This window comes from Haliaeetus leucocephalus, unplaced genomic scaffold (genome assembly GCF_000737465.1).
Source record: "Haliaeetus leucocephalus isolate CR32 unplaced genomic scaffold, Haliaeetus_leucocephalus-4.0 Scaffold687, whole genome shotgun sequence".
NCBI lineage: Eukaryota > Metazoa > Chordata > Aves > Accipitriformes > Accipitridae > Haliaeetus > Haliaeetus leucocephalus.
This window is the reverse complement of record NW_010973123.1, coordinates 5,454,992-5,471,442: the sequence shown is the minus strand read 5'-3', so window position 1 is coordinate 5,471,442 and position 16,451 is coordinate 5,454,992. Positions and strand designations below refer to the sequence as shown.

Sequence of the window (16,451 nt, the reverse complement as noted above, 5' to 3'; positions counted from 1 at the left end):
ATCTAGCACACAAATAATTATTACATTTTTGAAGTCAGATTACATGTTCAATACATTTGTAGTGTACTTCATTGCTTTTCTGCATCATGCTAAAGAGAGTCCATCCTACCAGTTAAATGATTCCACAGTGAAAATAATGCCAATGGAGAAATTTCAACTAGGCCATGGACTGCACAGATGATTATGATCAGTAAAAGGGATCTATGGCCAGATTTACACTGAGCAATGAAGATCTCTGAGCCAGAACCAGCACTAGCATTGACAGGGCTGATTTCAGAACCAGAACCATAGCTTGAGCTATTAACACTATTGAAAGACTGCAGTTTCCAGGCTTGCATTTCTCATACTCCAGTGAACCATGTGGCACGTTGCATATTTTAACAGAGTATCTGAGATTTGTAACATTTTTGCTGTGCCTCCCAGTTTTAGTTCCAGAAATTCAGTCCTTCCCTTTTAACAGGATAATATTCATTCCATTTCTCTGGGAATATAATTTATATTAGACAGTAAGCACCAAATGGCAAGAAAGGAATACACATCACTTTTCCTTGCTGTAAGAAAAAAAAAAACAACCCTTCAGCAAAGATTTTAATGTTCCAGAAAAAATACTGCCTTGTGCTTAAGTTTCCAATGAGCCACTAAACTAGAGCTATCACATCATTCTGGAAAGTTCTGCTTTCCTAAAAGAGAGGGATAATTTTGTGAACAATTAAAAACATAAACATATGTGACATAGTTGCAATATAATTTAATCCCTAAACTGGGAAGAACAGAAATTTAAAGTAGTATGTAAGTCAAAACTGTTCATGCCATCCATTTCTGTACAAAGCATACTGGCTTCTCTGTCTGAACCAGTAACACCAGCACTAAAAGACTTTGATGGTAAGCCATGTAGCAATTTGCTGCTGAGAAATTCCTAATTCACAGCCTTGCATGATGCCTAAGGCTGTATAGCTTGGGCAGAAGACAATGTAGATTTGCCAAGATGGATAATTGCACATTTATATCGTAATGCATACAGTATGCAGCTGACACTTTCACTAGTGGTCCCTGTATCAGCATTTCTGAACTCATTCTCTATTTGGTTTATATACACCCATAAGGCCTTTTCCGTCCCCACCACCCCTCCCCCACCCCCCTTTCTTTTTTAAAACCCAACACAACATCTTTCCCATTAGCTGACACTTTACCAACTGGAAACCTAAGGCAGATTTAAGAAAATTACATTTGTAACTGAAAAAGAATAAAAAAGAGAAGCACATCATACAGCATGTGCTGCAGGTAAACAAGCAGGCATAAACACAGCAAACAATGGTAAAAGTATTATAGTCTAGTAGTTGCATGCAATGTAGCAAGTGGCTTGCTTTTATAAATAAGATTGAGCACACACAGCTTTGTTTGCCCCATCAATTCTCCATTACTGTCTTAACACTAATATATAAAAGAAAAAATCAGACAGTAAAGTCAGACTTGGCTTGAGAGGGCCCTGGATAACACTCTGCTTTCAATAGGAGGTTGGATCAGATGATCTCCTGAGGTCCCCTCCTTCTGTGATCCTCTATGTATGTCTCTCTTTCCCCCCACTGACAAGAGAGTGAGATGAGTAAAATGTTGATAGTGAAAGGTAAGGTTTGATTCAAAAGATAATGCAGTATTTTCGGTTTAGTAAGAAGGCTCAGTTAACCATAATATTTTGGACAAAAAGAGTAATACTGAATGGTATTAAAAGAATTTCAAATAATGAAAAAAGTAATATATGTTACCATACAGTAACTACAGGCTTGAATGTGGTACTATCCAAGTGGTGAGCTCCTGGCACTCTTTTTCAGTACTTACTTCCACTTAGTCCTACCTAGAGCCACCTGGATGGTACACGTGAGCTGCTGCTTTGGAGGGGAAAGAAAATCTTCACCATCAGACCCATACACAAGATACAGCCTGACAACATCAAGTGCTTTCTCATATGCTTATACATGCAATTAGAGAAAGAGTTTACTCCTCCAACATATACATAAAACAATCCAAAAATTCTACATATTCTTGCTCGGAAGGGTGTATCTGCTTTTGACACTCCTGTACTACAGGATGATTTCTTTGTACAGAAATAATATAGTCCATAGATTTAAAAGAACAATTTTAGACTTGCCCATATGGGGATGAAGGGCACACTTATTTTCCTACCCACTATTCGTTTTATGTGTAAAAGAACTCAGAATCTAAAATCAGAAATATCCCTGTAAAAACTGAGCGAATGGCTGGAGCATGGGAGCAGGGACAGCAGTCAGAAGGATGTACAATGAACCGAAAAGTTAAAACCTGTTAGTCTGAAAGTGCAGGAATGTAGAAGCACAAAAGCCAGGTAGTTTCTCTTATCTTTTGTTCAAAAAGAAAGGAAAAAACCAAACAACACGACAACAAACAATCATTTGCCAACTAACCTGCTGACTCTAATTCAATGGTTTACGCGAAGGGGACCCAAAGATGTGGGAGGAGAAGGGCTATCCCTCCTTGGGTGAAATAATAATGTATCTGTGCTTTGGCTTCCATTCCCATGTCTGAGATAAAAAGGTGTACATTCTCTTTTTCCTCTTCTGTCTCCCTCCAATAAATTAATGTTTTTCTACTAGCAAAGTATTAATTTTTTTTGTGGAAACACCTCAACTCTTAAGAACAGATACTTGTTATGGCAACTGTGGCAACTCCAAACTCTAAAGATATTTCTTAGGGTAACAACCTGCCCACATGTTCAAGAAAACAGAATGTAACTGTCAAGGAAAACAAGAGGGTGGGTTTTATTTACAGATACACTGCTGAGCAGCTTTTTCCTCTATAAAGCAACAAAACCAGTAACACTATTACACACAGAACCAGAATGGTCATCTGATTTGCTGAAGATATTAAAGGCCTTAAACTAATGAAATGGGCAGAAAATCAGACCTTTGAGAATTTGTTATACGGTACATAAACGTGAAATACAAGCAAAATGATATGTGTAGTTAGTTGTTTGCCAGAAAACAGAGATCAGCTTTATTTGGGAACACAAACTGACCTGGTACTAAATGGAGATTAGCATTTAAAAAAATGTCAGCATGTTAAATTGAAATGTATGCCGACTGTGTCCCAGAACTGTTGCAGTACAGAGCATTTTGATAAGACATCTGCAAGGTACAGTCATAATAATAATGACTGAGTTTATGATGCTAATACAGATGTAAACATAAACAAGCATTTCTACAATGTGATGATTTCCCAGGTACACTGTGGGGTAAAGAACATAGACATTTTTGGAAAATATGTATTTAGATGAATTAAGATATGAAAGGTAACCTATGTGGGATAGTGCTTTGAGTTAAGTTTTCCCCATAATGACACCTGAAGGTTGGTGATCCTGACTCGAGATGTTAAAAAGCCAAGTAATATGGCAGGGACAAATTGCTGCCAGAAGCTTTTACATGCAAGTATGCATATTTGATCATGGCACTAAACAGTTTTAACTCACCTCTTATTTGGTTTCTGCAGCACACACATAACATTCCCCGGTAAAACCTTTTATGTGGCTTGGAATAAAAACCTGAAAAAGGAACAGGTGTCCAGCTAGCCTTAGCAGACAACAGACACTTCTTCTCAGCTCTTTTTTAATGGACATCAGATATTATATCTTTTTTCAGTCACACTGCATCTAGATATATCAACCTTTGGATGACAGGACTGATAGAATAAGAAAGAAAAGCACCATTTGAAGAAGGTAGGGCATGGAAACACCTGCCTGGTAAAAACCAGTATAGAGCATATTTTTTCCTGAGTAACAAAGGAAAGAAAATCCTCTCCTGGTTAAAGATGAGCACAATGTAACAAGTACTAACTATGTTTATATAAGAAGCCTAGTGCATAAGGGAGCACAAGTGAAAACACACTTCCCTTCTGCCAGGGAAGCTGACAATAAGCTGAGGCAAGGAAAGGTCAGCTCTGACCTACTTAGGTCAGAAATGACAAGAAATTTATGAGAGGTTCAGGTCCAACTGGCTTGCTAACTACTGCAGCAGCAGTTCTTCCTCTTCTGCAATTGGTATAGGGCAGAAAAATGAAGAAAAAGGTACTTAAACTTCCCGATATATATTTGTAATGAGTTAGCATCACTCATGAATTTCAGACCAACAACAGCGAAGTTTACCAAGATTGTATGAATTGTTGTGTTTTTTTTTTCTTTCATCCCCATGAGGTCTCAGGGCTCTCTTGGAAAAACAAACAATTATAAGACTGCAGTAAATGCCTTTTTTTCTCAAACACTTCCCTGCTTTGCTGTGTTTTCTCTAGCTTTTAAATAGAGGTTCAATTCAAGTGTGCTATTGCCTGCATCTGAGAGGATCTAACTCATTCCTACTGCAGAAGTAAAAACAGGTAGAAAAACCTGCATGCATAGGGTAATTCTGTCATTAATAAAAGCAAAGGTAGATTTTAAACTAGATGCTTATTAACTGGCTGAAAGAGAAACAGGATGATGATAATGTTTTTGCCACTTGTTATCTTCTTTTCCAAGAAGTCCATGTTCTGAAAATTCCTGTAACTCTGCTGGATACAAGAGATCAAAGTCTGCTGTGATGTCTCTCATTGAGAGCAATCAAGTGTATTTAAGAGCTCACAAGCTCTGTTATGGATGAACTCTCACATTTCTTTAAAACAGAATGAGAAACCACCCAGGATTTCCAACCAACAAAAGGAGAAAAAGGGAACCCATCCCAAGGGTATTCTGAGGCGGCCAAAATATTTCAAAAAGGGTCATGCTGTGGACACCTGAATGTATAGCTAAAACTGAGCTTGATTTTGCAAAGGGAATTAAAACCCACAGTAAAAGACTATTAGCTAAAGAAATAGGAAGATAAGGAATGGAATAGGGATGTAGTGAGGATCTAGCTTAAATGGAAGTATCTAGGTATAGGTATAATAGAAAGCCAAAACGAATGCTTTGCCTCAGTTTTTTGGGGGGACCCCAAGTGGACATCATGTAGAATATGGTGCAAACAATGGCTGCTCAACGGTAATAAAGGCACAATCTGCAAAAGAAACACTCAAAAAGCTTAACACCATAAACCAAGGAAACCTGTAGTCTCCATGCCAGAATTCTGAAAGAAATGGCACGCGGAATACACATTTCAGCAGAAAGAATTTTAAAGAAATTCATCAAAATGATGCATTGTACCAGATAAGAACTACAATTTCAATATACATTTTCCACCTCTCATAGAATCAGGGAACACAGGTTCCTCATTCACTGCTTCCATGAACACAGAGTAGTAAAAGCATTCTGAACAGAGTATATGAACATTTTGCCCTCTTCTTCCTCTCTGGAAAACTCACAGCAGTTCACTTGTTTATCCTCCAACAAAAACAAAGCATTCCATGAAACTTTGACTTGGTGAATTCTTTTCCACTGTTCTTGGTGTATGTCTATTAGGATGACTTTATTACTGCTTCAGCTATCAGTAGTTATTATTAATTTGAAGTCACTACCACTTTCCACTGCGTTTAATATCCTACTGGGATATTATTAGCTGTTACTTCAATCCAGGTGTCTCATTCTTCAACAAAATACACTTTCATATAAAGCTCCTTTTTTCAGAAGAAGTTCTAGCATCGGTCTTAACATTGTCCAACATTTAATACGTACTGCCTCAAAAACCGTCAACCTGTTTCCTTTGACTTTTCCATGTATTTCACATGGCAGAATTCTTGTCTTTATTTCTATTGTCTACCCCAATCTAGTTCCGTAACAGCAATATTCTGAATAAAACACTATCCAGACAAAGCCCAAATGTTCCTGTGCAAAATCAAGCTCCCAAAGCCTCTACAATTTAACAAAAATCAGATGCTTCAGGAGTCAAAAAAGGACTGAGGAATGTGGACACTAATAAGCACATGCAGCTATATACCCTGGATCAAATATGTGATGATTTCAACTCAACAGCTACTACTGGATGATTTAATCCTTGCAAATGAAACAATGAAAAGCATCGTAAGGGAAGCATCCTGCAGTTCCAGAGGCATTTCTATTACAGCTCATCAGTGTAGCACACCTTCCACTATTTAGTTGCTCTCAAGTGTTATTCACATCATACCTGCAGGACTGGAATGAATGTTTTATGTATCTACGGTTAAGCCTGGACGTTGAAAACCATATCTGATAATTTGCATTAACAAAACTATTTGGCAGCATTTTACAGTTAGGAACTCTATTTTTAAAAACATTCTCTCTGTGTAATTACATGCTTGAAATGCTTCCTGAGGAACTGATCTGAAGAGTTTCTGCTTTTACTTTGATGTTGAAAAATTGCCCCCTGTGAATCAGCGTCCTTGTTCATTCACACTTCTCAATTATATTTTGATCAACAATTTCTTTCCCTGATTCAGTCCTGCAATCCCCTGTAATCAGTAACGCATTGTTCTTTGGCACTGTATCAGTAAGCCCCTATAAGTTGGCCACAGAACACTTTTATTTCCTCACGCTGGCTGCTGTGGTAACAGCATGCATCTGAATAACCATCAGATTTACTAAAGCTTCTTACAGGCAGGCTGAAATGAAACTGGCATTTTCTGGAATGTATCTGTCCTGGTTTCACTATCTAATTAGGAATGCAAATACATCCTTACTCAAAAAATGAATGCCAGGGTTTCCTCAGCAGTCTATGCTCACAGTCAGTATCTCTAAGGGATGGTGGAGTAGCTGACTATCATTTCACCAAACCTCAAAAAAAGCCTCTCATGACAGTGTCTGAATAATGGTATTCATTAAATAGAAAGCTGCATATGTCCTTTTTAATGAATTAATTTTTTTATTTTTTTTTTTTAATCTCCTGAGCTTTTGTCAGGACTCTGCAACTGCTGGGCTGTTGAATACATTCAAATACAGTTGAATACACTTCCAAGCCACATGGATTTCTAAGGCAAACACATACATTGTTTAGGATAATGGAAGGTTCAGTACAGGTGGAGGCAGGCTCTTATCCCATTGGTCATAACTTCTTCAATTCAGAGGAGGAGGATTATCTGCTCTTTGCTACCCACAGCTTTAGGTACAGCCCACAAGGTAATTCCTGATACTTTGTTTTTTCTTGCCTTGTCAAATTCCACTTGCGAAGCAGAAGTGGAAGACGGCACTGATAGAAACCTTCATATTAATACTGTCCATTTAGGTGTTGTGCAATGACTTGCAATTTTGCAGATGCACTATGCACTTCCATAGTACACGTACAAACTGCACTTACTACGCAGTATGTATATGTACAGTCTCTTCAGATGAAAGTATTTTCCTCTCATGTTTCAGAAAGAAGTACAGGGGATATAATATCCTTTTCTTCTTTGAGTGACTGTCCACATACATACACACATCACAGAGGACTGTAAGAATATACACTCAAGAGTTTCCTGCACAGCAGTGTCTGTGTCTTCATGGAGACTGACTGAAGCTTTGTTGCACTCCTCGGTGCATTTCCCAAAAATGAAAAACTCCATAAAGGGATAGTCAGTCATGTTCATCTGGGGTTCAAGCCCAAGAAGACTGGACCTATAGAAGACTCAGATCTCACTGAGAAATAGATAGAAACAACTTTGTAATCCTAAAAAACCAAAGAGTCCCTGAGTCACTACAGGAAGGCGAGATGACCAATGCAGGCATTGAATGAAGTTTAACTGATCTACAAAAGAAATGAGATGTCCTAACCAAAACTCTTAGCCTACGTTCACTGAACCAGGAACTGATCGGAAGACCTAGCAGAGGATCACCCTCAATCCAGTTTGTTTTGCCAGATAAATCCAATTCACATAAACTCCTCCTGCTATGGGCAAGAATCTTCTAAAAAGTAGAGGAACAGAGCCAGGGAGTACAACACTGTGAAGCAAGGCATCTTGAGCCTCGGACAAGCACAGAGTTCTGCATTAGCAAATAAGGAGAGACAGAGTCCAGAAAATTTTCACTGACAAAGACCGTCATGTCAAAACCGCTTATCTATCCTACCGTTTGGCTTTCCCTGAGTAGGACTCGTAGAATAGGTTTGATGCTTTCTTCCTTGTATCTGAGGCACAGAGCTTCACCCTAGAATTACTTCCAGTCCTAGCAGGATTGGAACTGAACCCATCAAGTAATATCTGCGTACTGGTAACATCATTCCCAGTCTAACCGCATGAAGTAGTTGAGATCACCTACCAGGATATTTAAAGTGAGAAGGAGGCAAACTTTGAATCCGCTCTTGATACACTTCCAAAGATTGACTGCTCCCTTATAGAGACGAAGACAGCACTCAGAACTCCACTAATGTAACATAACTGCAATAGCAGTGGCACTCATCACATAAATGTGATTTTCTTGGTAGATACTTGCCTTTCCTGTTTGATCCTGAAAGTATCTGTTGTAAAACTCTTTTTTCCACAGGTGTACAGAAAACAAACTTTTGTAATTACCTGATTAGCAGAGAAGTTACATCCTTTAAAGTGTATGGTTGTGAGAACACATCACCAAAAAGGCCTTTTTGAACAGAAATGGTTCCAGCTTGGACCCCTCTCAAAAGGTACACAGTTTAAAGGAGCAGCAAATGGAGATGGTGGTTTCATCTTTGCTGTAGACGTGCCTACTGCTGTGGGATCTGTAAATGGTATCTGACCTAGGCAGGATGGCATGAAAAGTGAACATCTGGAAGATGCTGTAAGAGCAGAAGCCTACTCAAAAGTAACAGTGACAGGCACAAACAGAAGGCAAGCAGGCACATGAAGATTCCTTGAATACATGTGGTAGTAGCCAAATATAATTCAAATAGATTAGGAAACTCCTAAATCTGCTAAGAAACAAAAATATTTTTAAAATGCTGCAGGACTGAAAATTAGCAATACAGTAATAAAACTTTTTCAGGCAGTTGCAATGAAATTAGATGGTACTAGTTGCACCCTGCATCATGTAGCTATGTGCTGATCAAGAGAAGCAGGCCAGGCTTTAGTGAGCCCTCCAGATAAAGTATATCATTATCTGATTTTTTGGTGCCTGGCTACATGCACAACCACCAGATAAAAAAAAACTTACGAACAATCACTTCAAGACAGAATTATTTAAGACTAACCTGCTGGCAACCAATCAAAACCCACTGTAGGTAAGTGAAAGAACAGCAAACCATACAACAGTGTTTCAGGATCTCTCTTCAATATATAAACAATTTCATAACTGACAACTGCAATATGGATGAGACATTTTAAAGATTTTGCACATTTGAATTCCTACTGAAACTGTTTAACTTATACACTGCAATATGTTAAGACTTACTAATATTTTCCATATTAGAATCATAGAAAACAGTTTGGGTTGGAAGGGACCTTTAAAGGTCATCTAGTCCAACCCCCCTGCAATGAGCAGGGACATCTTGAACTAGGTCAGGTCGCTCAGAGCCCCGTCCAACCTGATCTTGAGGTTTCCAGGGATGGGGCATCTACCATCTCTCTGGGCAACCTGTGCCAGTGTTTCACCACCCTCGCTGTAAAAAATTTCTTCCTTCTACGTAGTCTGAATCTACCCTCTTTTAGTTTATAACCATTACCCCTTATTGCAATGGGGCCTGCTAAAAAGTCTGTCCCCATCTTTCTTTTAAGTCCCCTTTAAGTAATGAATGGTCCCAATAAGGTCTCCCTGGAGCCTTCTCTTCTCCAGGCTGAACAACCCCAGCTCTCTCAGCCTGTCTTCATAGGAGAGGTGCTCCAGCCCTCTGATGATCTTTGTGGCCCTCCTCTGGACTCACTCCAACAGGTCCATATCTTGCCTGTACTGAGGACTCCAGAGCTGGACACAGTACTCCATGTGGAGCCTTACCAGAGCAGAGGGGCAGAAGCACCTCCCTCAACCTGCTGGCCATGCTAGCCTACAATACATTTTTATATTTTAAAGAAAAGAGGAATCTGTTTCTTACTTTCTTCTCAACTAAAAAGGCAATGCAGAAGACAACCTCGCTTTGAAAAAATGTATCTATATTTTTATTAATGTTTCATTTTATTTAAAACCAAAATTGCTGAACATACAGATATTGTAGCTCAGATGTTCTATCATTTGAAATGGGATTTGTGGACTGAAGATATTTGAGGGAAATGCTCCATATGACAAAATTCTGGTTCAAATTTTAAAAATAAGCTGTTCCAAAGCATTTTCTTGAACTTCAGGAAAAACACTAGGATAAGTACATTGATTGTGATTGTGTAAGATTGACAGAAATCAGGCTGGTAAGTCTTCTGGTTCAACCAGGGATTATCAGGATCACCTGGATATACTCTCATTCCTACATTCCACTAAATAAGGTTAAGGTTAAAGAGCTACAAGCAGATTTGGGTTTGTAGCCACAAGTTGAACATTAATGAAGTGAATGAAGATCTTTATCAACCAAACATAAATAAATATTTTTAAAGAATAGAACACATTTTAATGCAACATTCTGATCTGGTACTCAACGCAATTCTAGCCTTCTTGAGTTATAACCATGTGTGTTTCATTGTAATCCAAGTTTCCCAGATCAGCTCAATCTGGATGTAAGCTTATGGGCATTGCTCACATAGAGTTCTAAATTCTCCTGAAAATGCCCTGATGTCCTGAACTATTTTAGAAATTAATATTAAATGAACAAATAAAAAACTTACCCGAATAGTCATGACTGAGCATCTGATGTTATGAATTGTATCATACACCTTCTTAGAAATGTCCACAAACTGGTTATCATCAAACAGATGCACTGCATTCTTGGTTAAGCTCTCCAATGCAATATTTACTTGACTAATAAACTCTGGAATCACTATTTAAAAAAGAAAACACAAAATTCAGTGAGCATAAAGAGGATAAAATTTTATTTTTCTTTCTGGCAAATTGCCTCACATTGCTGAAAACTTTATTAAAAAATTACAGTAATAACATGATTAGCTTTAAGTGGGAACAGATTTATAATTTTTATCACAGTGATAAAAATGCACTTGGTGGGCACGTAAGCTGTGGATGGTTATACAGTACAACAAAGAAGAAAACTTTAAAAGGGGGGTCAGGAAATCAGTTGTAAAAACTTGCCAGTGATTTCAATAGTAATTTTACTCAAAGAATCAGGATGAATAACCTGGCTTAAAGTTGGAACTACAACTGACTACTACTATTTCACAATCTGCTTTTAGTCTGAACGGAGACAAAACTACTGAAAGACTGATGCTTATTCTCCAAATTAAAAAGTCCCACAGTTGTAACCTGGACTTACCAAGGCAGTTTACCTTGTTTGATTGAATCAAACAAATTGTGTATTTTGAGTCAGTTTGATATTAACTTGTGCTTTACCCAGAGTATCCTGGAATTTTCTTCTGGTGCTCCATGGCCTTATTTTGCATGGTGACCTGGTATCACTATATCTCCCTTGATCCTTCATATCAATTCAAAGCAAAGGAAACCCAACACACAGAATATAGAGTGAAGAGAGAATGCAACTGGAAAATCCATCACACACAGAAGGACCTCAAACAAGTACAGGTCAAACTCATTTGCAAAAACACATTTCCTATCACTTGGAGACTGAAGAGACAGAAGAAATGGAAAGTAAAGGGATAGAACTCAAGTTCTGTAATATTCAATATGAATAACATATACCCTGTGGAACAGAAGCTTTTTTCAGGCAACGTGTTGGTTTCAAATACAAGTATAATATGCTTTCCATCCCTTCCTACACAAGTATGCGCTGTGTAATTCATGAATTCATATGACATGAAAGCAACAATACCAATACCCTAAGTATGAATAACTTCAGGTAAATTTTGAAGTATATAATGATTTTTTTATGCAGACAAAGCTTCAGCTGAAGTCAACAGGACTTCCGAGTTAGAAAACCTGGCAACATATACTGGAAATATTAGGAAAAATGCCATAATAATGCTTTAACCCCTAACTTTACATGGAGAAACCCACATAACCCTTGGAGACATTTAAATCACTATTAAATTACAGTAACTTCACTGTCTTCAAGCTCAGTTGTTTCTCTCTAGAGTGCAGAACAGTTAGCTTATGCGTCAGTTCTCAGAAATAACAAACTTCAGTTAATTCAGTGGTAGTGGGAGGGTTCATTTTCTTCTGTAAAATAGGTCTCCACAAGTGTGAGACAAGTAGATGCCATTTAATTTGAAAAATAGGATATTTAAAATCCTTTATTCCCTCTTCAGATTATCCCTTGAATTACCTTGCCTTCTGAAAAGGTCAACGGGAAGAACAGATTTCTTAAATGGTATGGAAAAAAAAAGACATGGCAGATTTTTCATTAGCAACCAAATGGGATAATTAGGGAGAGTGGGCACTTATTTGTTTAATGCTTTTTGATTATTTTTTTTTTTTAAAGAAACACAAATACACCATTTCAGAACATGCAATCTTTTTTTTCCTGTTAAACAAAGATCTTGGCCCCTAGACTATCAAAATAGTTGCAAGTGTGGCAATTTTGAACAGTCACCTCAAATGTTTACATAAAATTAAACGTTCAGCTCTTCACACCTAGGAGAATATAAGAAGTTTCCAGGAATTCAAGATTTCCACTGGTATAGTCAAAACCATCAGGTGTTTTCCAGAGCCTCCTACATCCTCACTTCTCAGTTCATTGGACTTCATATACTTTCACTTGCAGTATTGTAAAGCATAGACTCCCTGCGTACCAGCAGCATTTTCAGTGGCTGCTCACCGCCTACAGGTATTGTCTTCTATAGCACAGGCTCTTTCTTCTCTGTTTCTATTCAGGCTCCATCCTGCATGCCATCCTTACTCCATATGCTTATTAATGGCCTTTTTACAGCTCCTTCCAAGGCCAAACTCGTTATCACAGTATATTTGTTTGTCTGGATGAATACATCACTTATGAAAAAAGATTTTAAACAAATAGGTACTCTATAGCTTGTATGCTACTGGTAGAATCAGTGCTAAACCACAGTCTGCACTTGATTACAGAAATATGATCCCAGTGGCTTCCCTCTGATAACATTTTTAAGATGGTTGCTTTTCATCATTGTAATTTTTACACATAGACATTTAAAACACAAGACTAAACTGTAATTCTAAAATATGTACATAACAATCTGCTAATGAAGTATAAAAACATACTTGGGCTATTATAAGGTTATCAAATAGTTCTTATTATTTGGTCATTTACCCTGTATCTGATTGGATAATTCCCTCAAATCCAAGACTCCTTTCTTGACTGCATATGATTTATTTAATTTTTGAGTTCTCAACTAAATGACTACTTAAGAAGAGGTTTTGGTGGATATATAAGTTCTTATACATGGATCACTGGCATCAAAAATACTTTACTTCATACACCCTCAAATGGTTCAGGCATCACTCTCAAGCACTGCATTAAGTGGACTAGAACTATGTTAATAACGTGCGTCTTTGCTGTATTCTGCTTTATATTTCTAGGGAGCCTAAATACAGAGAAGCAGATGCAGGTAAAAATAGGTTGGATAAGATTGAGTTTTTCAATCTTTCAAAAGCAAAGAAGAATTAAACAAGTTGTAAGTAAAATAAAAAGTTTCAAGTGCTATACAATTGAGAAGTATTATTAGATTTTTGTGATTTTATTATTAAAACATTACAATTTTTCTTTAAATTTTTGCTATGTTTTTCCTCAATGAAAATTATGAACAAATTTCAACACGAACATCTGTAACCCTGCCTTTCCTGAGGGAGAAGGCATGGAAAGGAAGAGGATGTTTTGGAAAATACTAATACTGCTCATAATCGTAATGATGAAAGTCCCCAAACTAATTTACATTTTTCATGCCACCAAAATCATGTTCTCCACTCTTCTTGAAATTAAGCTTATTTTAAAATTCATCTTGTCTTCCTAATTCCTATTTTCTTGTAAATAAACAATACTATTTGTCCTTCCTTCTAGGCCATATCTTCTTAGACCTCTAATAATTTTTGCTTTATTTTGTCATCTTCAACCAAAACCAACTAATGAATCCTGTTTGTAGTTTAACAGCTGTCATGACCCAGCTCTTAATTCAGAGGCTACCACATCTATATGCCACAATCATATCAGGTAATACAGAAAAGTAAACTTCACTAATCATATTATTCCAATTAGCAACTCTGTGCCTGTTATTTTTAATAACAAAATCATCAGGACAACAGGTTTTCAACTTTGCAGATGGGCAGTTACAAGAGGTGAAAACACGAGCCACTCTACTGGCACCTTTTAATGAAGTTAAGTGATTAACATCACTTCATCAGCAATCAAGAGAGCTTGATATTGAAAAAGCAACAGCTTTTTCACAGCTAAAATGACCACACGTATGCAACACTCACCTAAAGAATGCCTTAACAAAATGAATTAACAGAAATGGACAGACGTGACCTCCTAGAACTGACCAAAAAGCAATTAATCCCCCCCCCCCCCCAAAATTTTTATGCTTTTAATGGGGGGGAGGAAAAAACCCAACAAAAACCCTGTTTCATTTGTTTGAGAAAGAGGGAAAAAACCCATCAAGAAGCATTGTCATAAAAAAATGAAAACACAGATTACTTATTTCTCACCATTCTAATACTCAAGTACTGAGAATAAGACTATTTGGTACTCTGCCCTCTCTGCAGGACAATCCCCAGGTCCCACCCCCTGTGTTGAACAATATAGGCAGGGTATGGTTCTCCCTCTCAGTTCCTCTCAACTTAGAATGCCATAGTTTCTCAAGGATGTCAAGGGAGAACAGACATCGTGGATTACTGAAGCCATATACGCAAAATTTATCTCAAGAAAAAGAATTTGTGGTAAATAAATTTCCACCTAATAAACTTTCACCTTCAATTTTTATCTATATGGATAAACACTGTGAGCAACTCACTGTATGGTGTAAATAGACTGGAAAAAGGTTCAAGAGTTCCCACTAGAAAGAAGACTTAAAAACTACTCTTTCAAAGGCAGCTTTGAGATGGAAATGAAAACACAGTGCCCAGAGGAATGAATGAAGCTGTGGCAGACCTACAGATCCCAGCTACAGGTAGACTCTGCAAGACTGCCACAGCTATCGCTTGAACTTAAGTTCAACAGCCATTCCGCAAAGGTGAAGACTCTTTGCTGGGCAGCCAGCCATCCAGAGACATCTTCTGTCCTCAACTAAAAGACCCACAGGACTGTTTGGTAGGAGATATGAAAACATAAGCAGCCTTCCTAAAAAGTTTGTCTTGTCAGTATACAAAAATACAGAATACCCAGAGTGAATAATTAGTTTCAACTAATGAAGCACTTGGAATAAAAATCACATGAAGGCTAGTACCTAAAGTGAACCTCCAATATCAAATTGAGTAGAGACTGCAGGAGAACTTAACAAGAATGGCGTAAGAAAGATTTGTTCTAAGAATGGGAATCTCCATCTTCCACAGGTAGCTGAAGTAATTGCTATGAAAAAGATTATTTAAAAAAAAAACGTGGAAAAGACTCAGTGAAAAAATGGTTTTCCTCCTGAAGATAATAAAAGCAGGGTCAGCGACTATTGATGAATTGGGATTCTAACAGGAGGAAAAAGCCCCATGAGCACTTCCAAAAGCACATCAGAAGACAGATTCTAAAAAAGTAAACAAAAGCCAAAAGCATGGTCATGTAAGGCCTAAAAGGATGCTGAATGAACCTAATATGAAACTAGTATGTCTGGGGTTTTTTTTCAGATCACGGAAATAAACCAGACTTGCAGGCAGGTGAGTGCAACCTAGACCTATGCCAAGCCACATGTTTCAACCACTATGCCTAATACCTTCTTTCAGCACACTATGTCTATTAATTAGCCTCCAAGCAGGAAAAAAGAGGCCCACTAAAATCTTGAAAACCATCCACCATTTAGGCAGTAAGATGGCAAAAATACAAGAGGCTCAGGTCTTGATAATGACCTCAGTTTGTTGCAAGAAGATCTGAAATCACAGGAAGAGCTACAGGTCTCCAAACCAAGAGACACAGCAAGTCCTGAGACCAAAACTGTCTGAGTAATGCTGTAGCTCAAGGTATCAAAAATGCACTGTCTTCTGTCATCTGGAAGATAACTCTTGACAAAGGAAAACTTGAAGGTAATTAATATATTGCCATTCCTAACCAGAGGGCTAAGAGTGCATCTGACAACAATCCTTGGAAGAGACTTCTTTCAGAGGAAAAAAAAAAGCTGTCATTTGTTGATACTCAAGGTTAAGAAATTGATCTCAGGGCACCCACAAATCCTGCAAAACAGTCTTCAGAACACCATCGTGTATCTCCCCTTTTCTGTACATCAACCTGAAGGATCTTAGGCTGCCTACAAGACCAGGAGGGCTCCTCGGAGCTAACCCAGGAGTAGTACGTAAATCCAAAGCTCTCAATCCAGAGAGAGAAAATGCCAGCCTCAAGCATAAGCAATCATCAGGAACAGTACTTTTCTGAAAAACTTCAGTGCTGCAG

The 16,451-nt window shown here is 37.8% G+C and overlaps 1 protein-coding gene across 2 annotated transcripts in view; it reads right to left on the bottom strand.

Moving 5' to 3' along the window:
* CTNNA3 (catenin (cadherin-associated protein), alpha 3) overlaps positions 1-16,451 on the bottom strand; it is a 529,775-nt gene that overhangs the window by 93,316 nt on the left and 420,008 nt on the right. For both annotated transcript variants that reach the window (XM_010579986.1, XM_010579985.1), the window contains exon 13: positions 10,657-10,808. In XM_010579986.1, coding sequence (XP_010578288.1) covers positions 10,657-10,808 — 152 coding nt within the window. The remainder of the gene's footprint in view (positions 1-10,656; positions 10,809-16,451) is intronic.